General features: G+C 40.1%; 1 protein-coding gene across 3 annotated transcripts in view; it reads right to left on the bottom strand.

The window, feature by feature from the left end:
* Positions 1 to 27,853, bottom strand: part of glsb (glutaminase b) — a 54,489-nt gene that overhangs the window by 8,559 nt on the left and 18,077 nt on the right. The window contains exons 6-15 of one of the 3 annotated variants that reach the window (XM_028590645.1): positions 26,870 to 27,033; positions 25,614 to 25,672; positions 20,246 to 20,278; positions 18,898 to 18,956; positions 17,646 to 17,712; positions 17,084 to 17,134; positions 15,720 to 15,896; positions 14,026 to 14,157; positions 13,041 to 13,133; positions 10,243 to 12,324 (exon numbers count right to left, since the gene is read on the bottom strand). In XM_028590645.1, the coding sequence (XP_028446446.1) occupies positions 12,178 to 12,324; positions 13,041 to 13,133; positions 14,026 to 14,157; positions 15,720 to 15,896; positions 17,084 to 17,134; positions 17,646 to 17,712; positions 18,898 to 18,956; positions 20,246 to 20,278; positions 25,614 to 25,672; positions 26,870 to 27,033 (982 nt within the window). In that variant the 3' untranslated portion in view covers positions 10,243 to 12,177. Of the gene's footprint in view, positions 1 to 10,242; positions 12,325 to 13,040; positions 13,134 to 14,025; positions 14,158 to 15,719; positions 15,897 to 17,083; positions 17,135 to 17,645; positions 17,713 to 18,897; positions 18,957 to 20,245; positions 20,279 to 25,613; positions 25,673 to 26,869; positions 27,034 to 27,853 lie in introns of those variants that run through there. The other 2 variants (XM_028590646.1, XM_028590644.1) reach the window with 2 other exon arrangements.

Below are 27,853 nucleotides of genomic sequence, written 5' to 3'. Positions count from 1 at the left end.
AGGCCTGGCTTTTAAAAAAAGTTCCTATCCTAACCAGCATTAAACAGATACTATTTATGGCAACCCATATATACAGTATCTACGGCAACCAAACTTTACTGGTGAGACAAACGTGTGACGGTCAGGAAGACGTTTTGGCGGGGGGGAAACTGATCAGAAAATGTAACGGAACATTGTAGAAATGTAGTGGAGTAGAAAGTCTAGATAATTGCTGCAAAATGTAACAAAGTAAAAGTCAAAAGTAGGCTATATGCACTATTGAGTCTACTTAAGTAAAGTACAGATAGGCCTATGTGAAAAATGTACTTAGGTACAGTTAGGAGGAATTTGTACTTTGTTACATTCTACCACTGCATTTTGGCCCTATAAATAGCGATCAATCACCAAATAACGCAGGATTTAATCAGTTTAATTGCTGATGTAAATTGCAGTGTTAGTGTTTTTTTTGCATAATATGATTTCTTTTTCAACAAATGATCAGAAATACATTACAGTACAATACTATTATTGTAAACGACTGTAGAATTAAATAAAATGCAGTAACCAATCATTTGGAGCAAATTGTCATCACTCAAATGTGCGTAAGATTGCTTTTCAGTGTTCGTAGATTTTGTTCTTAGCTAAGAACAAATCCAAGTTAAGAAAACATTAGTGAATGCCAGAATCTTCGTAAAAAGTTCGTAAGAAGGGTTTAAGAACACATTTCTTCGTAAGAACGGTTGGTGAATGAGGCCCATTGTTCTTTGTGCATGCGGGTCAGTTCGAAACCGCAAACAGTTCACACTAGAATCTGATATAGGCCACATTTTAAAAGGTCACGTGAACAGCCAAACAAAAAATTGGATCTGAGCAAAAAAAATCAGAATTAAGCATTAAGACTTGCGGTGTGAACGTAGCCTCAGTGCAACAGTGTGACTCATTAATGTGTTTATAATAGTTTTTAGACAACAATGGGGCTCTATGATAGGCATAACAATATCGTCAGTAGGATCAATTCCTTGATGGTTTTGGTCTGTTTGTTTGATCTGTTGAAAATTCTACTTAATCTTGAAGTTGGACACTATCATCTTATCAATAGGCGATCAAACTCTAAGCTTTTAAAGAGAATGCACCACTTGCCACTCCTGGCAAACTTTGTGTCTTTAAGAGGCTGTAGCAGGCTGAGATTCGAAGATAGACTGAATATATTGGTATCATATGAAACTAGACGATGCTAGTTCATCGCGAAGGGGGCTAAATAATGCTTCAAAGTTAGGCTAAAGTTTTGGCATGGCCATTTTCAAAAGGGTCCCCTGACCTCTGAACTCAAGTTATCGGAGTGATAATGGTTATGTGGGTACCTGCCAGTTTCCCCTTTACAGACATGACCGCTTTATGTTTGGGGCAAAAAGCATGCAGTTTTTCTCATGCAATATAAATCTGTTATTTCTGCCTTCGCTGAAATAGTGAATTTGAATATTTCTGCATATTGGGGTCTTGGAGTTGCATTGTTTGGGTATGATGTGCTAACAGACTCTTGTGGATTCAATGAGCCCAATTGTATTCATGTGTGGTGATGTGTGTCCCCATAGTAGCCATTTCAATTTAGTGAGACCATTTTTGAGCAGTTTCCTGAACAGAAGTGCTCGCCATCCAAATGTCAAAAGTTTTTTGATAGCAAATCACGTCATGGATTTTTTTTATGCTTTACCTTGAGGTCTCGGCGTGTTGATGTGGTATTTTGGAGGGATTTCTGACCATTTCTATTAATTCTTGAATGGTAAAAAAAAAAAAAATGTGTGTAACAAATGGTATCAACCCCAAAACTGCTGCACCAACTAATTAGACATAAGTGAGCATTCCCTAATTTTCATAATGTAAGCCCTCATACACTTTCACAACTTATTATAATTATTTAATCAATTCATTATTATGTATTCAGGAATCATGACTAGAATAACTTGACACAATTTTTTGTATGTCAAATTTTGCTTTTAAATGCTGTACACCACTTCTATGTGGAATCTACTGTTGACCTGCTATCACCCCCTAAACGTCCCCTGTCCCCCACCCCTCTAGAAAAAGAGGGTGGAATGCTAAGGGGTTAACTAATAATAGTAATAATAATGTATACTTTATTAATCCCGCAAGGGGAAATTACAATGATTTCACATTGTTATTACACACATTACACACAGGTCTGAATTACACACACATACTCAGTACCTATAGATGCACTATGAGAGAGACTTCACCTCAGGTGACTACCATTGCAGACAAAGCTACATCTACTCAATTACAAGAACACACAGTCACAGAGCTCTGAAAGAGATCCCTGCAGCAGTACAGACTTACCATCAAACAGGAATCAATCATTTCCTATAAGCAAAACCTCAGGAGTTAAAAAAAACACGCAAAGAAACGAGTAAACGAGGACAGATACTAGCCTGTATGGGGACTTCACTACAGGCTAGTATGTGAAAGAATGTATTACACTATTTCAGTGGAATAGCATACGGTTTACTAAGAAAGAATTTTAATTCTAAAGAAAAAAAAAATCTAAAGCAAAAATCTTTATAATTCACTGAAATGACCGGATGTGAACACCACAGAAAGCATGCAGCAAAAGTAAGGCCCATTAAAATATTCAGTTTTCACCAGTTACAACCGTTAAAGCCGAGCTGAAACTAAACGTCAAACGATTAAAGCAAATACTCAATGTTAAAGCTCAGACACGTAGAAGCAGTAGCAGACATTAGGGAGCACAGAACACAGGCCTCAGGTCACCCAAAGCCTCACTTCATTCAGGCTCACATCTTCACCGATTCAGACAGTGATAACATGTAAAAACACGTAAGACACGCAACACACACGCAACTTCAGAGGCATGACGTTTCCTCCTCACATCCCTCTATCTCCGTATGTTCGTTAATCTGAAGATTACAGTTGGTTCAGTATGCTTGGATTTCTTTTCTTTTAATAGAATGTATATTCTTACAAATGATTGCAGAATTTTGCTCAAGAATGCACAAAAGCTGCGTCAAATTTTGAAAAAATAATTGTATCCTCTGCCACACTTCTACCTGAGGGAAGTGTTAAGTTACTTTTAGAACTTTTTGTTTGATTGTGGGCCGCGCCTGAACTTAACTAATAAGTAGCAGCCAGTGTTTGTATCCAAATTCATTTCATTTTAATGTGGTCAGTAACTAGACGCTTGGGGCCCTATCTTGGACCCATTGACCATTGACCAAGAAAAAGCTGGTCTAAAGTCAATAAGGCAGCATTTCATTGTTATTTTAAAGGTCCCATGACATGGTGCTCTTTGGATGCTTTTATATAGACCTTATTGGTCCCCTAATACTGTATCTGAAGTCTCTTTTATATAGACCTTAGTGGTCCCCTAATACTGTATCTGAAGTCTCTTTTTATAGACCTTAGTGGTCCCCTAATACTGTATCTGGTCTTTTATATAGACCTTATTGGTCCCCTAATACTGTATCTGAAGTCTCTTTTATATAGACCTTAGTGGTCCCCTAATACTGTATCTGAAGTCTCTTTTATATAGACCTTAGTGGTCCCCTAATACTGTATCTGAAGTCTCTTTTATATAGACCTTAGTGGTCCCCTAATACTGTATCTGAAGTCTCTTTTTTATATAGACCTTATTGGTCCCTTTTATATAATACTGTATCTGTCTCTTTTATAAGTGGTCCCCTAATACTGTATCTGAAGTCTTTTATATAGACCTTAGTGGTCCCCTAATACTGTATCTGAAGTCTCTTTTATATAGACCTTAGTGGTCCCCTAATACTGTATCTGAAGTCTCTTTTTATATAGACCTTAGTGGTCCCTGAAGTCTCTTTTATATAGGCCTTAGTGGTCCCCTAATACTGTATCTGAAGTCTCTTTTATATAGGCCTTAGTGGTTTTACTGTATAGGCTCTTTTATATAGCCTTAGTGGTCCCCTAATACTGTATCTGAAGTCTCTTTTATATAGACCTTAGTGGTCCCCTAATACTGTATCTGAAGTCTCTTTTATATAGGCCTTAGTGGTCCCCTAATACTGTATCTGAAGTCTCTTTCCCAAAATTCAGCCTTGGTGCAGAATTACAGCCACTAGAGCCAGTCCCACAGTGAGCTTTCCTTAGGATGTGCCATTTCTGTGTCTGTAGCTATTGAGGAGGAGAGGGGGGGGGCAAGGTGTGGGGGGGTGTGTGGCCTTGACCAACTGCCACTTTGCTCGTTTGAAAGCCATGATGTCTCTCTCTCTCTCATGGGTGGGCCAAATTCTCTGGGCGGGCAAAGCAGAGAAAGGGGAGGTAACCTTGCTCCTTATGACCTCATAAGGAGAAGATTCCTGATTGGCCCATCTGTGCTTTCATTTTCTCAAAGGCAGAGCAGGATACCCAGGGCTCGGTTTACACCTATCACCATTTCTAGCCACTGGGGGACCATAGGCAGGCTGGGGGAACGCATATTAATGTTAAAAAACCTCATAAAGTGACATTTTCATGCCATGGGACCTTTAACAGCAAATTAGTAAAAATGTGCCTAGGCTCGTGCACAGCGCCCACACACTATGCTTGTTACACACACAGGGCCAAACACTATGCTTGTTACACACACAGGGACAAACACTATGCTTGTTACACACACAGGGCCAAACACTATGCTTGTTACACACATGGCGTGGGTGGTGATGGCGCAGTGGATATGACATGTGCCTTTGGTGTGGAGATCCGGGTTCGATTCCCACTGCGATACATCAACCAATGTGTCCCTGAGCAAGACACTTAACCCCTAGTTGCTCCGGAGGCATGCGGCCTCTGATATATACAGCAATTGTAAGTCGCTTTGTATAAAAGCGTCAGCTAAAAATGACATGTAACACACACAGGAAAGCGCAGCAGCACACAAACATGCAGAAGATTACAAATACAAATATTACAGTGCAAATCCTCCATCATAACAGCAATGCTCCAAGGTCCAAGCGCCTGGCTTTTAAAGGGAATGGGAGATGACCTCTGATTGGTTTACTGCATGTTACGCCCAAAACACACCTATGAATTAATGAAGACACCAAGTACAACCCTTTTGAACCATGCGCCTGGCGCACAGGCCCTTTTTTTTGACGGACCCATCAAACTAGGAAAAGTGGATTCAACACGCCCTAAACACACCTGTGCCAGGCGCGTCACGCCATCGGGGGTTGTGTGGCTCACATAATTAGCTACAGTATGTATCTGTGGGGAATTACAAGGTGCCCTTTTCGGTTCAGGAAATCTTTATATGTTGAAACAACCAAAAAAGAGACCCTTGGTGATCACGTCTTTTTTTGACATGACCACTATGAGACCACTGGTTCGTCTTTCCACTGTTCCAACAATCACCGCTCTGGTTTGGTTAAAATAAACCCTTCATTCACCCATTTACATGTGAAAATATGCTGGCTCTATACACGCTTAAAGTATTGTTTATTTAAATGGGGTCTGGTGGGTTTGGTGGTGGTGATTTCGGAGCTGTTCATGCTTAAACAAAAGGGTTCTTACTTTTTAACAAAAAGGTCTATCTCTGTAGGGACCCTTACCATAATGTTGTCAGACACTTAGAATAATAATCTGAGTCTATCAACGGCAGAAACAGCACTTTTAGTGGACGGAAATTGACGGTGCGCATTTGCCCTAGAGGGTTCTATTGCAACCCTGTTTGTGGCTGCCGGTTACGGCGTTCTCGCTCAATACTGGACCAATTTCAAAGATTTTTGTTCACATTACTCACTTAGACACCAATACATGGGAAAATAGGTTTGAAAAAAAAAAGCAATTACCCTTTAAGTATGCAGAAGGATTCTTTAACTATTTCTGTTCGACTACTGAAGTGACAGCGACTGTGGTTGTTAAAGAACGTTTACAGGCACAGAGAAATGAGATGATATATATAATAGTGCTTTATTAGATATTATACAAGGGACACCAAGGCTAAAAAAAAAAATCTTAACACCACTTTCACTGTCATTTCTGCAAGTTCATCACAGCCAAAGAGACTTTAGTATTTGCTCAGAATAGTGAAGGAAGACATGTCTTAGCGCTGTCTTCTCCTCCAAGCAGACAGGACAGTTGATGAAGTTTATGGAGACTTTACATACAGAATTACAACCATGTGGACTGGGTAAAGAAATCAAAACATAGGAACGTTTGACAGTCATGAGCTTGGAACTGTAAGGCTTCATCTACCCAATGTTTGGGGACATTCACGTTTTGGGATTTTACAACCCATGTAACAACTTTCCAAACTTTGAAATTTGCTAATCTTTTTCTTTGGCCATAAGATCTGCTTGTAAAACTGCGTATACATGAATATCTAATATCTGACCAAAACATTAGAGAACCTTCCAATTCCAAGGTCACCAAATTGCAATGGTAGTGATAGTTTGTAAATGTATCTGCAATTTCCATGTCGCAAGTAAAATGTATGTCCAAGAGACACAAATCGACATGAACAAAGACAGGTGGAAAGTAATCAAATGAAGTTAAAACATACTGATTACATGGAATTAAAGACACATTTATTAAATCATACAAAAATATGCATGCGAAAGGGAAGAACCGAGAATTCACAGAGACAGAAAAAAAAAAAAAAACATTACATACATGACATGAACCATACACATCTAGTTATTTAAATGGACATACTGGTAACAGCATTCAAAGCCCCTCTGTCATGAGCTTGATTGTCCAGAGTAATAATCAGAGTTTAAGGAGTGAGACAGAGGTCGACGATCATGCAAAGCAACATTAGGCCCCTTTGTCATTGTGATCTACCAAAGCAAAGACCAGACAATCAGCTCAGATTGGTTAAATCAGTCTCTTTGGGGGGAGGGGGGTGTGGGCGATCACGGGAAGGCTCGTATCATGAGGACGCGCCGACAGTGTTGTTGTCATTACTTAGAAAATATGCACTATAACTTTAAGACTTCCATTCTTAGTGATGTGCTGGAAAATATGAAAATGTGACATCTTTATTATAACTACATTTATAATTCGTTGTTAGCTATTTGTTAACTGTACTGACACAAATATGTTTCCTCTTCAAAATGCCTGGGACCGACTGCACCGTTTCATGTCATTATGTGACATATGGATGTGCGCACAAATTACATGCAATGTGCACATATGCCAGCCCTCGTCTTCTTAAATTCACCCAGTACACACATGCATCGCATCCTGAGAATCTCTTGCGCATGTGCACGCAACTTTAAATCCAGCGCAGGAATGGCGGACTCCGCCACTCACAATGCAAACTAATAAAATGGGTTCGAAATGATGAATGCTTTAAGGATTATACCTTTTTTTTCTTCTAAGTACACTGTAAGACGTTCCGCAGAAAGCGACCAGATCCATGGAGGAAACCATTTAAAGTAGCCATCAGACCTATCTCGACTTCTTGCTTACTGTAGAAAACAGCATGACTGATGACAGAGGCTTTTGAATACTTTGTACCTCCACACAATAATGAACAGAAACCTTAAAAACAGAAGAAAAAAAAACCACTAACACACTAACAGAAGTCCATGCCATTTAAAAAAAACAAAAACATAACACAACATAAGATAAATCTCCACACACGATGACCGAGTCATTACACGGTATCATTGGCTCCGGCAGCCATCACTTTGAGCTCAGGAACGAGCCCACACACGACACCACGTGGACAGTTTTAACAATGACTGAATAACAATGACCCACTACACTCACAGCTCAGAGCTGCATGTGCAAGTATTCCTATTTCCTGGAGAAGACGACGTTACAAATTCAGAACGCCTTAAGTGTATTTCCAACACACATTCTGGTCTGCTGTTGAGGAGTATCACTCATGTGCAGACGCACACCTTAAAAGTTATATACACCTGCCACTATGTACATTCAAGAAGTAAATTATGTATATGGAAAAAAACAAAACGGTTTTGATAATGTACAAGCTTACTAGAAGAGTAAGACTTTATGAACAATACTGAATACATGTTGTGTGTGTTTGCATAGTGACACTCACACCACCTTTTGAGTATATTCGGAAAAAACATTCCTGGATAAGTGGAGCTGAGGCATCTCACTTCATTTGATATCTTCTCATTGATGTGCAGTTTCAAGTTTGGTAGTTTTTCTCCTCTGAAGGCGTATTAGGGACCGTTTGGTATTTATGGAATGGACCACCGGAAGAAAATAGGGGAGGGTCATGTCTTTTTATTCTTTGTTGAGGGGAGGGTCGTCCAACATTTTTTAGTCCAGAGGGACTGTATTCATAGAAACAGCAACATTTCAAAGTGGCTTGTTTGGTGCGTATTTTTCCATGTAGCTCTCGGCCCTCCTTCGCTACCAGATGGGTCTGACCCATGAGTTTGCTGGGGGGGGGCAGGGGGAGCACTGCTCCCTCTGGTGGCTGAAACGGATAACTGCATCGTTTAAAAAATGAGTGGAATAATTACGTCTGGCATGACCAGATAGTTTATAAATATCTTAAATAACACAAAACAACTAAATGGTGGTAGGTAATACATCAGATTTCATATACTGCTTTAGTAAAAAAAAAAATATTTCCTGGCTGACGATGGGAGCAGCAGGACGCAAAAAACGAAAATGACTGTTGCTAGTCTGAACATCTTACCGTGCCAAGGTTACAATAAAGGTTTCCTAAATGCCACATTTGATGTCAGCTTACTAATTGATTGCGGGTTTGGTGTAGATTTGGACTTTTATACGTTTATTCCACTTTGTTTAAACGGCGAAGTGGAGGAAGTCTAGTGACGAGTCCATAGCAACCAGTTTGTGTGTTGAATGTGTCTTGCTGAATGGTCTCAATGTTTTATTTCATGTGAATACTAGTTTACCAGAGGAGTAACTTAGTATTTGAAGTAATGCAGTAATGCAGAAAGTGTGCATTTAGTTTCCATGCTTATTGAGTTTCCACAACAACGTTATTGACTAAATCTATTGAAATGGCCACCACACCATATATAAATATAATAACAGAGGAGTGGGATGCGTCAGATGAGAAAGCATAGGTTTAATCACATATGTCATTGCTGTAAAAAATATGGTAATCTCTACATCTTTGCCAAGCGCAAACCAGTACAGAAGGTATCGATAAATTGTTGAGGGAGGGTCATGCTTTTTTTCCAAATCGTTTTGGTGGGTCATAGAAAAATTATTACTGGCGAGGGGAGGGTCATGTTTATTTTGACTACAGGCCCCAAAACTCCTCCGTTGGCCCCTGAAATAAATAACGAACAGTCCCTTATAAAAAAAAAAGACAAAAATAGAAGAAAAAACAGCTGCAAAATGGGAAAGAATTAGGGCTGTCAAAATGAACGCGTTAATTTTTTAATATTTAACTCGTTAAAAAAAATTAACGAAATTAACGCAGCTGTGTTTGTTTACTTCATGTGGCGGCTGAGAAACGTAATATGTCTACATAACAGCAGGCGTCGCTACTCTGTATTGTTGCCCAAGTAATGAAAACCGGCAGCTGATTGGACGAACGCGTCACATGGGTTTGTTTTCTCCGGATATTGAGAGCCAGATTGTCATGGCGGCCGTTCAGAATACGATCTCATATTGTACTAAAATAGTTCACTGAAACATGTTTCTGAAAACATTTTAAGCGAGAAATAGGCCGTGCAGTTGCTGAATCTGTCTTCATTTCAGCTCAACAAAGGTCAGTTTAGAAGATTTTCGTCAGATTTTGAGAGACTAGTCACCTCATTCCGCTCGCCATTTCCGGGTGAGTCCCGACTGCCCTGCCGCTGACTGAACTCTCGGCTCGTTGGAGATGAACTGAACTCTCGGCTCGTTGGAGATGAACTGAACTCTCGGCTCGTTGGAGATGAACTGAACTCTCGGCTCGTTGGAGATGAACTGAACTCTCGGCTCGTTGGAGATGAACTGCCCCTCGCCTGTAAAGTAGACGAGAGCAGGCAACAGCAGCCGGGGACGGTGACAAAAATCTGCTCTCAAGTCAGACAGTTTGTAGCCGTTTCAGCAGCCTTCAGCAGGACTAAATAAGCCAAATTGTTGCTGCTGTTGTTCTGAAAGATATTAAACATTCTGAACTTAGCAGAACCTTTCCTTGTTTGTTTTTTTCTTCATATTTGCAAAGTTAAGTGATTTAGCATTTAAATATCCATTATTACAAGCTTCAGTCTCAATTTAAAAAAGCGATTAATCGCGATTAATTACAGCAAATTGTGCAATTAATTAGTTAATTATTTTTAATCGATTGACAGCCCTAGAAAGAATACATTCTCCTTCCTCTGCTGCTGTTTTTTTTTCCTCTTAAAGCTTTAACCCAGCATATTTTTGTGCGCAGTGCAAACACACAGAGATGGTTTTGGAATGCAGCCCAGATAAACCCTGCAGTGTCCTGCTCCCAGCACAGAAGCTAACGGTTGAATGAGTGGCTTTAGCTGGGGGTCGCAGCAATAAACACACGCCACCCCTCTGCCAACGTCATACCGGGTATAATCACTGGCCTTGACACACACACTAACACACAGACTCACACACACACACACACACACACACACCCGCACACACAAACACAGTCTAAAGTCAACAGCAGCTCAGCATGATGCAGCCAGTCCAGCAAGAGCACTGGTGAGGACAACTAAGTGAAGCGAGACTGAGAAGTGAGAAGCTTTGAAAACAGCTTGTTTTTTTTCAGCCATCTCACCCCTGTCCTGAGCAAACCTCTTTTCCTATACTCCCATTATCATTGCGTCATCAATAAAATCTGCCCCCGCTGTGGGATCCAGGCACAAATACTCACAGGCTCAAGTCAAGTTAAAGTCCTTTTTTACTGCAGTTTCTCTTTTTAATATGCCATCTCTGTTTAAGTCGACACAATAACTGTTGGAAGTTCAAGTCTATTTTGTATTCTACTTTCTTAAGGGTATGGAGGGAGGCACAAATGATGCTATTTGTTTACTATTAAAAGTAATTAGAGCACATACAGATGTGCAGTCAAAATCTCCGGCAACCCTTTTCGAGTCACATAAAGCGACTCCAAAGGGGAGTTCCAACTAATCTCATTTCACAAATGCCTGTATTTATTTGACTTCAGACACCTGTGGGCAAGTATAATGTCGTTCAGGGCTTGACCACCGACAGAAAGAGGGCGCAAGTGCTCGTATATTGTGCAGAGAAATGTTCTACTTAAACAGTAAACTACCAAAGAGAATCAGAGGCTAACTGTTTGTGATCGGCTCCGTGGTTCTGACTAGAAGGCTGAGAATCTTGTGACTCAGAAAAGCTTTCACTTTTTAGGTTGATATTTCCTTTCAAGGTCCAGTGTGTTAAATTTGGAAAAGCAAAATACCTGCATTATTAAAATCCTTCCAGAATGCACAGCTCCTTTTTTTTTTATTTTAACGTCATGTTAACCATAAGTTCCATAACACTCCTGCAGTCCAGCCAAGGCATGCACAGTTACCTGATATGTTAACAACAGTCTCTTTCTTTGACCATAAGTCAAAATAATCCAAAAACACATTCTGTTATACTGCTGTTTTCATCATCTACTACGGTACATCCAGCATCTGTAGTGATGTGCTAATACCACCAGTGGAAGCTACAGGAAGCAATCTTCACTGAAAAGTAGTCTGAATGTATATTTAATGACTGTTGGTCTAAACGCTGTCTGTAATGAAGCTCCACACACAAACAAACACACACACACACATAACTTTTTGTTGGTTAAAAATAAAACTGAATTTCAAATCAACCCTTAGTCTATCCTTGAGAGGAGTCTGTCACAAACACATTGCAATAAAGGGGATGATATGAAACAAGAGCACAAGCTGTACACTGTACACCAGATCCTACACACACACACACACACACACACACACACACACACTAAGGCAACAAGCAGGTGGAGGTTTAGAGTTAATTTGGAATTCAGAGCACATTTAACAAGCAAAAACATCATTCCATTTTCCCATCACAAATACAAACAAAAGAAGCTTTCCAGTACGTCCACACAGTAACTGTTTCACAAGTAATAAATAATCCTCTTCATAGTTTATGTATAAATATTCGAGGGTGAGGAAAGGTTGGTGGTGGTGGTGGTGTTGTGAGAGGTGGGGTGACGGGATCAGTAGAGGTAGGGGTGGGTGGGGGACAGGCAGGTCTCCTTTTATGTTTTCACTCGGTGACATTGTCCATCCTATAGACTACAGTGGTGGAGCTGTCCTGGTGCGACTCAGTGAGGGACACCTTTTTCCAAAGAGGGGCTTTCAGAGCCAGCTCTTGCTGGAGGCTCTCGTAATCCATGGGTCCGAAGGAGAGCTGCTGTTTCAATTGACACGAATAACAAATTAGTCTTGCTCCTTCTCTGTGTGTGTGTGTGTGTGTGTGTGTGTGTGTGTATGTGTGTCTGAGAGTGTGGAGTGTGTAAGTGGCATGTAGTTTGCCGACACATTTTTCAATGTCAACTTAATCATTTACTGACTTTGCTTTAGGAATGGCAGGTTTTCAAGCGGACACACTTTGCCTCTAGTTTTCCATCAGTGTGGGCAGTACATTATTTTCTCACACTTTTGTAAAGGTTAGTTAATACACCAAAGTCTAAGGTATAAATTGCCTGCTTTTGTAAAACAAATGTAGGTCATTTAGCTGCTTACGGCCATTGTGAATCCAATGTGCAGCAAACTGAACGACATCCAGTGACCCAACTAGAAAGAAAATGTCCAGTATGCCTGAAAACATCTGCCACGATCTCCAAAGGTTTTCAAAGAGACAGTGCACCCAAAGATGGAGGAAGGAAGGGGATGAGGGTTATCCTATTTTGCTCCTTTTTTTTTCGCTTAGGGTGGACATGCTATGATAAACATGTTACAGCGATACAACAGCTGATGTAAAACGCTCACAGCTGTTACACTGAACTACGGTAAGCTCGACCTCACCCACATTCTTGGAGAGAAGGTGTCCTGGTCAGTGTGTGTGATGGTGGAAATGGGTGCTGTTTGGGATGGTTTGTTCCTTAACATGATGCCTTGTGTCCTTACCCGCTGGTCCCCTCCTTCTCTGCGAGGGTCGTGCTTCTTGGCAAAGTGCCTCAGGTTGTCGTAGTTGTGGAAGTTGAAACGCTCCACGAGGTCCTGGGATGAAAAGGCAGACAGATGCATCAGAAGGGGAAATACTTAGATTTACTCCACACTGCTCAACGTGGTAGTTTCTTTCTGATGACTGGAAGTTGAACGCCAATGATTGACCGACATTTCAAAAAGCACATGAGCTGGAATCTGGTTACATTTGCAGCAGAGGCGGATTCCTGCACGCAGCGTTTACTGAGTTCCGTATCTGGATCTGGCCTCTAGGGAATCATTAATCAAGGATCATTTACTTATTAAACAGGTCTCCAACAGTATGTCAGCCAAGTTGATTTAATACCTCAAGGACACTGGTGCGCACTTTCCAGTGTTTTTCATTAGACAATTTTGTGTTTGTGTACATACAATTATTACCTTAAAGCCCCGTGGGTTTAAATTAAAAAATATCAAAATACACAAAAAAAAAAAACAGTATAGCTAAACTAAAGTTATAAATGCTCTAAAGGACATTTTGTTTACCAAATTATCAAAAGTGCCTAAAAACGGTAACACACACACACACACACACACACACACACACACACACACACACACACACACACACACACACACACACACACACACACACACACACACACACACACACACACACACGTTTCTAATATTCTGCCCCCCTCATGCCTAGATAGGACAAAACACCACTCAATATAATGTGGTCCAGTACAACACCAATGTAAACTAACACGCAGCGTCTAAGCGTATGAATGCAAAAACAATGTGAAGAGAAATCACTTAGCTTAATGTGTTGTGCATTGATGTCATCAATACGCAAATGAGTCATTTGCTCCTAAGCACTCTAAAAAACCCAGAGAAAATCCCTGTGTGTGTGTATATATTCTTAGTACACACTGCAGACAGGCTGTAGCCGGACATTACATACCGTGCAGAACTGTATTCCTCTGACTGAGTTGCCCAGCTTGTCTAGCGGAGGTGACCAGCACATAATACCCATCACGTTGGGTACAACCAGCAGGATCCCCCCCGCTACTCCAGACTTGGCAGGCAGACCGACCTGCAGCAGGGAAAAAAGTTACGCAACACAAGATCAGCTGTGTGTGTAGTACAGTAGCAACATGGCAACAGCATGAAATTGAAAGGCAGCAAAGAACAACACGGCTTCAATAATTCATCAGAGAAATATATCCACTGTTTAGCTTGTGACATTATACCAGAGGATTTTTTAGAAATTGTAGGTCTAAGAATCATTTAGACTCAATCAATTTCAATGAGCATTTCTTTGTTTTCATATACAGTTAAAATGATGTAAAAAGGAGGCGTTTCAGATGAGGTCAGCATTTCTACTAGTCCTTTATTTTCCATCTATTAAGAAGTGGAAACTGTTTCCAAAACCCAATTCTTATTACCTCAAATAGAATATGCTCTAAGGCATGATCAATGAAGAGTAGAATTTCACTTTACTGCTGTCAAAAACTACCTGCATCCAATCATGAGAAATTGTTCCTTCTGCCACCAGGAGGTGTCTCATTAAAATGAGCCTGAGCTGAGCTCACTCTGTTCAGCCCAGAGGAATACAGTGTTGTGGGCAACTGGGTAATCCTCAGTGGAAGCTCTGGTTTGGCTGCTGTCCCCATTACATTTTGGCTTGAGGTCATCCAAGCTGCAGGTCAACTGCAAAAACTAAGATACATAGATGACCAGGATCCAACTGCACCAGCTGTTTGAAAATTGATTACTAAAATGTATGAGTGGTTATTTCTTGTTTGTGGATTGTTTAATGTTTTTTTGGTTCATCGGTTTAGATAATTGTCCAAAAGGTTTGATTTGTTTGTTCAAGCTGACCGAGTTGAACATCGACACTAGATGCAAATTGAATTTCTATTATGAATAATGTATAAAAAGTCTTCTTCTTCTTCCTACCCCTTTTGAACATGAATATTACTTGAGTTGCTTATTTGTTGTTCATATGTTGCTGAGGATCCCGTCTGTCTTCATTCTTTTTAATAATCACTCTCTGATGTGTTTGATGATAAGAAACGTTCACCAAACACATGGGTTAGGGTGTGTTACGTTTGTATTTTTTTTTAAATGTTAAAATAAAAATAAAATGTTCTACTGTGTTAGTACTGTATGGGTTTATTTCAAACTAAATTAAATGGTACCATTCAAATTCAAGGAATGTCTTTGTCCTAAGAAATGAAATGGTTTACAAACTGTTCGATCATAGAAATCAGCAATGGATGCTTGATTCAAAGCGCTTCACCTGAAGGGTGTAACACGTGTACAGGTATTTTAATATTTAGTAGTTGTCGTGTCTAAGTCTGAAATGTAGCATGCAACCACATAGTTGTTGGGGTTGTGTACTTGTACTACAGGCTACTGTAAGAGAGTGACAAAAGTGCATGTTGACGGGAATAAAGATAAAGATGCAAAGATTAATGCATAAAAAGGCCTCTAAGGCCAATTAATTCACATGTCTTGTGAGTGTAATGGGTAATAACTTTGCAATTACAAAATAGGTTTTTGGCATTCACTTCACTGGTTTGACTCTTTCCCATTATCGAACTAAAAAAGTATGTCCCCCAACTATACTTGTGACCCGTGCCGTTTACTTACGTGGAAAGCAAACTGTCCTGAGAAGTCGTACATGCCGCAGGAGTGCATCAGACTCAAGGTGTTCCTCACCGCCTCGGGGTTCAGCACACGCTCGCCCGTGATTGGACAGATGCCGCCGTTAGCCAGGGTGGCTGCCATGACACTGGCGCTCTCGCAGGTCACCTCAATCGAACACAGCTGGAGGTTCACACAAGGGACAGTTTGTATCATTTCTCTATCACAATTGTCTTCCACTCTGCACACCAGTACAGTAAAGTACAGTGGTGGGACAGGTGACAAAAAAGTGACAACTTAAATAAAAAATTGCAGCTTCCATTCAGGGCACAAGGGGCCAATGAATGGTTTAATGAAAAACCATCATCAGAGCAAACTGTTTCAATTTGCTCTATTCTCTTAATTTGCCACCCATTTGTAAATAATGAAGAAGCTACTTGTAGCATCCAGGGCAGTAAACATGATGAAAAACAGACCCACAGAGATGGAATCAATGAGCCCTATTCACACAGCCTGTTCAAGGCGGGACTGTTGCGCCTTTAAGTTGTTGCTTTGCTTTAAGCCGGCAGCGGAGGTAGTCCCAGAGCCATAACAGAGCCGAGCCTATGTCTTTGTGAAAGGGACAGTTCTCACGCCCACAAACACAAACACAGACTCACATGCGTGTCAGGGCTCTCAGTCCGTCTCTGTCCTTCTTTCTACTGACAAATGTGCTACTATAATGAATAAGGTTGGCGGTTTGTGGGTCGGCTGCTTAATTAACAGTGTGGACTGGTTAGGCTGCCAGGAAGTGTACCAAGTCTAAAAACATAGACCTACATGGTGAGAGAGACGTCTGTAAATCAGAGGATGAGTTTTTTTTTAGCGTCACTAAACCTGCAAAATGACTCGTTTCACTTTCAGAATTTAATCCATTCGGTTGAATAACATTTGGAAAGCCTAACAGGAAGTGGCCTACTCGGCCGGCTGAAGTTTCTAGTACACCTGCACTAAAGGCCCCATGGTGTGAAAGCAGTGCCGATCATCCGGGTAATTTTTGGCTCCATGATGGCTTCATGCGCGACTGAGCAACTCTCAAAGGAACGAGCGGGGCTCCGCCTCGGATGCTGTATGAACTTCTTATTATACATCCATGGGACTGGCTCACACACACCAGACGCAGACGCTGTTGTGATACACGTCGACACATGCTGTCTGAAATCATACACTGCATTACAGCGCCATTGTTTGGTTCAGTGTGAAAAAGCAAAGTCTGCGTAAACTGCGGAACTTCATTATGCCAATATAGCAGAATCTGTGTGAAAGAGGCTAATAGCGTGGAAGAAGAGCAGCAAAAAGCAGGAAAACAACATAAATATTGCTACACTCACTTGGAAGTAGAAGTCCAGTACAGATGTCATGTCTGTCCCCTCTGGAAAACACTGCAGAGAAACACAGAGATTAACACAAGTCGAGCACAGTGAGGGATAATGTAGAAGGGAGCGGGTCATTAGTGCAAAGTAAACCCTGACAGGGTCTTGAATAACCCTGAAGGGGTTCAATTTGCAATAACAACCCGTTCACTCTACAATATCTATATAAGAAATATATAATTTGATACATATTAATTTAAAAATGATTTTATAGATTTAAAAATTGTCCTCCAGAGTCTAAGATCAGAACTGCGTCCATGAAGAGACCATAACATGCCAGAATCGAGTACAAAGCCGTGGAATAAGTAGGTCTAATAAATGCTTATCAGAATCTAGCTTATTCCAAATAGAAAGATAATTATAAATCTATGAGGAAATACAAAAATGCTGGCCTCTGTCAGTAACTTAATCTTACTTTCATTTTATTTTGTCTTTACAGTTCTTGTCTTTCAGCTTTGTAGGGCAGAGAAACCTTGATAGAGACAGGGGAATGTCAGTAATGACTCAACCAAGCACAAACCTTTTTTTCTTTCAGGTAGTAGCCGATGGCAAAGTTCCTGTCTCCTGACTCACGCTCTGACTGGAATCTGTCACACAGAGAGCACAGCACTCCCTTTACATAGACGAAGGAAAAATTTGCACTCTGTGTGTTGGAATTCCACCACCCCTCCCCTCACGTGTACGGTACAACCAGAGCTCTCGTGCTGTCATGTGATGATACTGCAACATGAGCCCCAGCGCTTGGTCTTTTTCCGGACACAGTGTTAGCATGTGATGTCATCATTAATCGTGCACACGCAAGTGACATTTAACATAGATGCCAATTCCAATCCTCATCCATAATAAAGTCCATCAATACGACTAATACCTCCTGTTTCAAGAGTAATAAGGTCCTGAGCTGTCTTTTTGACCAATCTGTTAATTGCCGTTGAACTGGGGTAAAGGTCCTGAGCATTTAAACGTCTTTACCACCCTCATTATTCGCTTCTTTTTGATGATTTTAGATTGTGTGGTAGAGGCTTCAGCAATACTTCTGGTCTAGAAGGTCAACTAGAAACAAGTAAATATCTGTTAGGGTGTGCACCACACAGTGAATCCACAAATCCACAAAAATCTTTCTACTAAGACCTTCCATAGACTGTGCGGGTGTGTACAGACGGTGAATGATTGACAGCTCTCTGACTCACCTAGCCTTGTTGCATTTGTGAGTATTAGACAACTAACATCTTTATTATTTTCTAATTGGTACATGGAGTTCCAAATTAAAACAGAAACATTAAAACAAAATGCCAAGAACTGGGTACTTTTGGAATCAAAATGATATCAAACCCTAATAGAGTTTGGTGACATCACGTTAGCCTTAGTACAGCTCTGCTCCACATCGACCTGAGTACAAGTCTAATCAGCAGGAGTTGTCAGTTAGTGTGGGGGTGTGTATGACCTTTCATGGACAGTTTAGTTGGGATTCAACCATGACAAGCCACGTGAGAGATCGATTCGCCAGTTTTTTGTTGTTTACATTGATACACGTGGCCTTTTGTTTTCGTGCTGCACAAGCCACAGATTCAGATTCCACATTTGGGTTTTAAACCATCACTGAGCCAATTGGGTTTTAGAGCACATTATCTAAGAGCTGATTAAAGACTCCTGCTGTGTGGGTTAGAGGTTCAACATGCTTCAAAGTTGGAACCCATCGAGTGTAGCAACTTTTGTGCGGGTGAGTCAAAGAAGAGAACTATGATAACATTAACTGATGATTAAGAGGGACTTACGTGGCATTGCTGAAACCCACGTACTCGTTTCCAGCCATTTTTTTCAGAAAGTTCATGACCTGAAGGGAAAGCAGAGTGGCCAAATGATCAACAGGGGTTCATGGCATGAAGTTAAATTCTACCATTGGTTGATGGCCTTGCCGTCATAAAAATAGCTGTGTCCCAATTCCATACTACAAACTAATTCTAAACAGTATGTACTAGACACAAAGTGTCTAAAGTATACAGATTTTGCAGTTAGTTGTTTTAATACGTGTCAATAAACATCAATCAAAGTGTGACTTTAGAGTGCCACTGCCAATTAAACTTTACAAAAAGAGAACTAAATGTTTTATCAAAGATTTAATACTTTTTTTGTTTTCAGGGACACATCATCATCTTTTAAGTTCATATGGCGAACTTAACAAACAATTGCTTATTTACACATCCAACAATTACAGAGGAACCGCATTTTCTGGCCACCTGAGGAATGTAAGCTTAGTATCCATTCTCTTTAAGCTCTGCTTTGGTCTCATCAACCAGCTGTGTCTGGTGTCTGTCTTCTGTTTGGCGCAGAGCAGGCAGTGTACAGTGTAAAGTGGCTTTTTAGAACTTTTTTCTCAGAAAACAGCTGCCTGCTGCGGCCATAAACAATTCTATGAGAACGGTGAGAGTAAACCAAAGAGTAGAGTTTAACAACGAGCTGAAACTCGATCTAAAGCTCTGTAACGCCGAGAGAAGCTGCAGATTCAGGTGATAATTCTCTGTAGCTTCATCTCTACTTTCACATGTAAACACTATTTACTATGACTATGTAGTACGGAACTGGTCACAGCTAATTCACTTTATTAGACTCTCTAAAGCAGGGGGATTCAACGTTTTTTAGGCTGAGGACCGAGCAGGAACCTCCTACTACTTTAATTTTAATAATATAGTGTAGGTTGACCTAAAGCCTTTAAACATACCTTTTTATGGTGCATACAATACTAAGCTTCTATTTACATCTTCATATATCATCATGTTTTAAGGTCAAACAAGGTCCAACATGTGGAAGACAAGGTGAATCCAGAAGCTTAACTGTATCTGTGGATGGCTACCGTAGTGGATACCTTTCCTCTAGGCCAATAAGCGTATAATCAATGTTGTTGAGGTTGTTGTTTTTTACAAATAGGCCGATTTATTTTTGCTAATAATATGTCGGAACCATATACTGTATATTTTCAGACATATTTTAATTTGGGGAGAAAAAAACTTTCAAAAAAGTATTAAACAATAATTTGGCATCCAGACATAATCCTCCTCACAAGGAGACTCTTCACAAAGTACATGAACGTTAACTCTGCTTCAAAGTCTGACTTCTAATACTTACATAATCAAATCTTTCTGCGTTGCTTGCACCTTGCTGAGGAGAGAACAAAAGAAGAAGCAGTTAGTACAGTTCATTCACCACGGGATGTTGCAGAGCAAGCACAACATCATAAAAGATTAGACTAAAATGATAATAATGTTGACAAATTAAAACTACAGGATTAGAAAAGACGTGAATAGATTTTATTACAAACAAAATGTAAAAAACACATGAGCTTTGCCAAGAATCGTACAAGAAGATACACAATATTAATAAGATTGGCTTGCCAATAGGTTACAAATAGGGTAGTTCTTTTTGAGTTAAAAGGGAGATTTAGTAGACATGTGCATTAACAGAGCTTAGCCAGTTGCAGACCACTACATCTCACTGATTCCACATTAGGGATTCAATATTATTTCAAGTCTATAGAGTAAAAAGTAAAAAAAGATAAGTTTTCAAAATCTGAAGCAGCCCTGACTGTGTATATGTTTCTACATAAAGTATGTGTGGGTGTATGCAGGCAAGTATGTATTATTGGTGACCATAATGCAGGCGTGTGTGTGTGTGTGTGTGTTTTGAGGATGGGAGTCTACTCTAGGTCAACACGTGTCACGTGCAAAGAGCCCGTCAGCCAAAAAGGAAGGAAGGAATGGTTTTCCTCTGAGAATAAAATCACAGCTTGTAGCTCAGTGTACATTTATCAAGCTCATTGATGCTGCCTATTCCACCAAAGTAAACACAGCAAAAGAAAAATGGACACGCATGCACATTTTAAAAGTACTATAGCATTAGTTTCAAATATAACAATATTAAACTATTTATGGTTTGGATGGTGTGAAAAGATTTGTAACTTCACATTTAAAAAGACAAATGCTTTTATGTGTGACTGACAGTACATTTTTAAATTCTACACTATACTGTGCAGAAGAAAAAGCAATTGACACTGATGGAGGTGTTAAAGAGTCACAAAATGGGGGTGGGGGTCGGGGGGGATTCTACAGAGCTGATTGGAGGAGAAAGAGAGAAGAGAGGGGAGGGGGAGGGATCAGGAGATTGGGAGAGTGCGAGGAGATAGATATGGAAAAGGAAGAAAAAATTACCAACGTCATTTGACCTGCAGCAGCAGTCATTATTTCCCACAGTTCCTAAGTCTGGAAAATATGCAACAACATACAAAAATAGCAACAACATGTAGCCTTCAAGCACCATGTAACAACAGTTTGGGGCATTCTGCCACAGCAACCATCCCATAGTTTTCCCACCAAGGTTAAAGCTAACTGAGCAACCTGACCAACGGCTTGACATTCGTGCTTCATTATAGAAAAAAAACAACACATTGAGACACTGATGGCAATGGTGGGCGGATGGACACAGACACACACGTGATTGGCTTTGCAAATGTGAGGTGATTTCTTTGATTCACTTCTGTGATGTGACTTATGCAGCAACAGGTTTGCTGTGTGGTGGACGAGTAACCTGCACATAGAATTATCCACACACTACAAAGTGTAGTTTGTAGTTTAACTTGACTACTGTCAGCACAGGAGTGATAGTAGTTAGGCTCCTGAGTATAAAAGGAGTTCCTCACTGGACTATGTTGGTATTTATAAAGAATAGAAGTTTATAGTAGTTTTCCTGAAATAGATGATTTAAAATACAAAGAATGTTCTTCTGCTTTATCTTAGCCCAGTAAAGATCTGCTCACACCACTGCCAGCAATGTTTAAGAATTAGTTCAACATTTTACGTGCTTTCTTTCCGAGAGTGAGATGAAAAGATCAATAATAATCTCATGTCGAACGCGTTTGGCTAGTTTAGCATAAAGAGTGAAGCAGAGGGGAATCGGCTAGCTTGGTGGCGTGTTCCAAAGCACACCTACCAACACTAAAGCTCAAAGTATTGCATTTCTTTAGAGGGAGTTATGTGTTGGAACTATTTCCAACTCATAACTCATCACCACACTGCTTCTCATAGTCCAAAACCATACCCTGTGCTCACCAACCATATCCTTCAACACTCGCTAAAAAACAGCAGCAACCCCCCCAATACCTCAAATTGTCATTTATACATTCCTGGTTAGCAGTTTTCCCCCTGCTTCCAGTCTTTTTGCTAAGCTAGCTAAACACGTCTGGCCTCCAGCTTCGAACTTGCAGCAGCATCAATTAATTTGTTTTGCCACTTGGTGCCAGCAGTACAAGCTGTAAACACAACATTGCTGTGTGAACTTTTGACATTTTGTGCAGAATGTGTAAGCAGTTGCTTACAAAGCAAGATTAGAATTTACTGGGAGTCGTGTTAGCTCAGTATTTACTCTCCTTTTAGCTGTTTTTGGTCTCTAGCTGCTCTCTCTTTTGGCTCTTTAGCTGCTAAATGCTCCACTATGTTCATCTAGTCGCTAACTTTGTCTGTCTGCTGTTTGGTGCTGTGCATGTAGTGGTTTACTTAAAACCTTTTACTGCTGCAGCTGAAAGCGACGTTAATGACAGCTGAGAAAGTGAGCAAAACCGGAGAGCTGCAGGCCATAAAACCAAAACGATGCCCTAAATTGATTGATAAATTGATAATCTTCTCATCTTACTTTCTGAGAAAGCTAAATGTGTATTTCCTAAAATGTTGAACTATTAAAAAACTACTAAACCACTACTAAAAGCCAACTTACTCACCGCTGTCTGTGATGACTTATGTGTATTTTAGTACAGCATTTAACACAATTTACCTTCTACTTCTGCTCGACAACTGTGAGGTCACAAATGGCTAACTGGCTAACAACTATAAATCCTAGAGTTGTCTTTTGTGACTTCACACCTTTGAAAGTTGAACAGTTGTGCAACGACAGCAACACAAACAGAAAGACCCCTCAATGACAGCACCTGTTGTGTCTTGTACACTTTGTTAAAGGAATACGCCACCGTTTGTTGAAATATTTTTCGTCTCAGTGCAAGTAATTAGGTTGTTTTTTTTGCCTTTTGTTGGCTCACTTTTACTCACAACATGCTAACCGGCAACATAGGATTCCATTCACTACGCTAAGCTAACTAGCGGCGGCACTGCCGGTGTTGCACCGGACTAAAACTGCATGCACAAAAAATGCGTTGGCCCACCTATCTACAGCTAGGGGAGACCGTGATAAGCCCGATTTCAACAAAACGGTGGCGTATCCCTTTAAAACAAAAAAATAAACTCACACCTAGAAGTGACAGTTGGCTTCTAAACATCACTGGTTACAGATCAGATCTAACGGCTGCTAAGACAGACCAGATGTTTGTGTTTTATACAAATGTGGGCAGTTTTAAAAATCGGGTTCCAATGTTTTCTCGAGCTGCCTTGGTAGTCAATTATAGTACAATATTTATCAGTTATAATTCTTCTTGGTAGAAAACTGTGGGCGTCTCAATGCCTGCATACGTAGATGTGAATGGCTTTTTGACACATGATGCAGTTACCTTTGTCCTGCACATTTGTCATGGAAGATTATTATTTATTTATACATTATTCTAATGGTCTTTCAATGGATTATTGATTAACCCTTTGCCCCACAAGCATAAATGTTGCTGAGCACCACTACGGAAAGGTCATTTGTAGCCCTTTGCTTAAAAATGTACTTTATGGAACTGACTTCATAAACATGCCATTGTAAAATGGCTTACTGCGACAACTGTGTTTTCATCTTTGTTTTAAATGCACAATAAAAAGGCACAATTATATCTAGTCCTTTATTGGGATTTAGAGAGTAGAACCACTTCCTCCACTTATAAAGATCTGTCATCATTGACTCCAGTTTGAGTGACTGCATTGTGGTTTGCTGTTATGGTATAACAACAGCGCAATATTTAATCCCAAAAGGCAATAATGGCAGATAAATGGCAATGTGTCAAAAGGAGTTCCCCGTCTACAGAAACTACCTGGTCGAGAATATGAGGCAAACTAAATTTAAGTTGAATAGTGTTATATTTGCAAGGTGGTAATGCACAACAAGCACAGGTGAAAAGAGGGAATGGGATTTTAACATGTGGACACTGAAAACACACAGGTCCCAGACCCTGAGACATGTAACAGAGAGTACAAGAGGTCCCAAATCAAATCAAGATCAAACAGGCCACATGCTTCAGCATGCTTCGTCATACATAGGCGAGGATTTTGGCACCGTCTACAGGACGGAGATTTCATTATGTTTCCTCTCTAGATTGCGTCCTCCTCAAGTAAAATAAAAACACTTAGTAATCACATCTCCAAGCTTTGGTAGCACATGGTTTCTTACAACATAATAACATGAATGAATACAAATTCAGTTCAAAGTCTAAGTGCTTGGGACAAAAGCTTGGCATAACATAAGGTCATCTCCAGAAAAAGCTTCAATCGAATACCAATCCTTGGCTTTGAGAATTTTAGGGCAATTAACAGAGAATGTGTCAAAGATCCGTAATTCAATAAAGCAAACATAAGCTTGTTTCAAGATATTAAAAAGCAAACACCTGCGATAAAGTCTTTCAGCTGTAAGAAGGTATTTAGGGACAGCTCTGGATCTGTGTGAGTGCTAATAATTCAATGCTTGCACTAATTATGTAAAGAGAGCCTGGTAAGGTTAAAGAATGTAAAATCAAACCTGAGAATGATCATTAACACCTGTAAGGAGCTTAAGAATCTAACACTACCAATGTGAAAACCCTATAGACAAAGCTGGTATTGAAGGTGTTATGAGTGAAGCTGTGAGCTCAGCTGCAGCTCATTTTAATTTGATGGATGACGGGTGATTCATTTCTGAACCCTGTGTCAATCTGCCTTCACATGGAGAAATTCCAAACTGTGTGACACCAAACTCTGGTGACAAGAAGGAGGAGCTGTGCTAGGTGATCAGGATTAATAATCTGACTTCCTATCTCTCCTAATGAGAAAACTGGGCCATGTCTGTGTGCACCTTGCATTTGACCAGCTCTCTGTCCAGGTTATTTTCAGCAGGGACAATAAGAGCGTGTGTGCTGCTGGGGCGGATAAGTGCCTTCAGGAAGGATTAGCACAGGTCTTAATCACCCAAACAAGACACCTGGCAGTGGACTAAGGTAGTGACCTAGAAATGATTCCAGCCGAGTCATGAATCAGAAATGTCTGAACACACTGGGAAGTCTATAGTCAACTGATTAAGTAACAATACCACAAAGTCTGAGTGTGGACAGGGTGTAAAATCTGCATTACTTGTTAAACAGTCACATCTTATCTGCTACAAATATTCATGTTAACCTTCATTATATCTACTAGATAAAGCAGCTCACTGATACCCACCATACAAGGAGTTTTATTGCTAAGGTTTCAGTAGACATAAGACACACACACACACAAAGACACACACAAAAAAACACACATGACGGAGGGAAAAAAGGTGGTACTGCATTTACCTTTATCAGTGAAGTGCAAACTATAGCGCCAGCATTCACCATGGGGTTGTGGGGCTTATCTGCAAAACAACAAGTGCTCAGTTTAGCATGCTGTAGAGGACCAAAGTGTAAACGCTGGGTCATGTATGAGAGCTCTGTATATAGACACATCAAACAATGAGAATCAAACACATGTTGAGCACACATTGACTTAAGATACAACAGATACAAATATCTACATCAATAAAGTATGTACAAAATAGGGGTGCAAGATATATCGACTCAATATATCATGTTGGACCAGTCCAATATGACTGTCAGTTGAAATAAACCTTGTGTTGTATAATTTGTTATGAATTTATTTTAACTTTTGTAATTTTCCATATGTTCAAAAATATTAAAATTAATATCGATATCGCAATATTCATAATCGATATCCCAATCTCACATTTTTGTCAATATCGTGCAACCCTAGTACAAAATAGCAGTAGAATGTATTGAATCTACAGTTTTGTTCTGAAAAAGATGCATGGCAGTGTGTTATGTTGATAGGATTGTAGATTTTGGCACGCACATAGCTTGGCAAGCTCCCAAAGTCTGTTTTGAAACTTGCCCTGATTGTATCTCTGCTATGTTATGCTCTGAATGAAACCACACACCTACACAGCTGACTTGGCTACAATACAAATCCTGCTGTAAACAATGCATTTCAATAAATTAATAGAATGTTAGTTATAGTCAGGCAGGAGTTGAGGTTTCAAATGTGTGTGGAGTTGTATGGTTCTCACCAAGCAGCACTGAGTCAAAAGTTAGATTTTTTTTTTTTATTACATTTTTAATGTAAAAATTAGGATAAAGTGAGTCTTGCAGTCCTGCTAATCATTTGCCAGCTGGTGATGTCACGTGACCTCTGACTTATTCCCCTACAGGAGAGTTAAACCAAGAGATAGTTGTCGCCTCCCTTTTCCATGTGTAGCTCTGTGAATTGTGCTCACTTCCTCTTTAGTTCCAGTAATGCCGGGCAAATCTAACGACCAGATGAGAGGAAGCATTCCTCCCTCAGAGGGAAAGAGTTCAAGTGCAGCGCTTACATCACCGACATGTTCTCAGTGGTGTGTAATCCGCTTACACAACAAACACAACAACACCAGGGCCCCATTATCAAACTTGTATTAGGGCTCCACCGCAACATTTTGAAGAGAAACAAAAGTGTGTATGGGCCAATAAGCTCAGACGGTAGGAAGAAGAAAAAAACCCGAAAAAGTCTAATGGCTCACCATCGTCACTCAGGAAGAGCTTATTAAAGCGCAGGCCACTGGGCTCCATCCCAATGAAACTGTGCACATACTCTGTGCTGTGGTCATGGACAGCCACAGCGTACTTCAGAGGCTTAACACAGGACTGCAGACAGAAAGGGACCTTGGTGTCTCCTACCGTGTGCCTACAAAAGACAAAAGATAACAAGTTATCTAAGTAGGCAGACCCGCTGCAATGTCAGTGATTAGAAACAAATTGCAAATGAGAAACATGAACATACTACAAAAGGAAAGAGATACGCAAAAGTAAAAGCCTATTAAGAAGATGCCATTTCATAGAATAATGTGTTTAGGGAAACCCATAAACTTCAGTAACAGCGCGTTTACGGCATGATTACCATTCATTCAGTCCCATGTTATCTTTATGACTTCCACTCTTACACAAACTTAACAAATATACACCTATGGAATTTTACAACAGTGCTGATCAAAACACCTGTTGACGTTATCATACTACGCGTTGGCTTGTCTCGTTGGACTAGTTTGGTTTTTACTGGGAAATACAAGGACGTTTACACTGAAAACACAACACCTGTACAACATGATGTAATGGCCTGCAATAAATCTAAACAAAGAGTTGAATCAACAATTATACAATGTATTTTCTTCTTTAAAAAGAGTGTTTGTTAAACTACATTTAATAGTAGTAGTACTACTAATGTTAATGTTTCTTTTTATTCTGTCCACCCCCATGACATGAAGTAAAGCCCCAACTACAGAGCATTAATCATCGTGGCACTTTAGATTAAACACATTTCACAAACTCAAGGGGGATTTCATTCAACAGTTACAAACGCAATGTTTTACTAATACTAATAAACACGATGAATGGTTTCCTAAACTGCAGTTAAAAGAAATCTGAACTGGCTTGTTAGTAGGGCTTGGCGATATATCGATAATATATATATTAATATATTAATATTGTGATCGTCATCTCAGATTTTG

The sequence above is a fragment of the Perca flavescens genome, chromosome 11, assembly GCF_004354835.1.
Source record: "Perca flavescens isolate YP-PL-M2 chromosome 11, PFLA_1.0, whole genome shotgun sequence".
Taxonomy (NCBI): domain Eukaryota; kingdom Metazoa; phylum Chordata; class Actinopteri; order Perciformes; family Percidae; genus Perca; species Perca flavescens.
The sequence above is the reverse complement of the archived record's forward strand: the minus strand, read 5'-3'. Positions and strand labels throughout refer to the sequence as shown.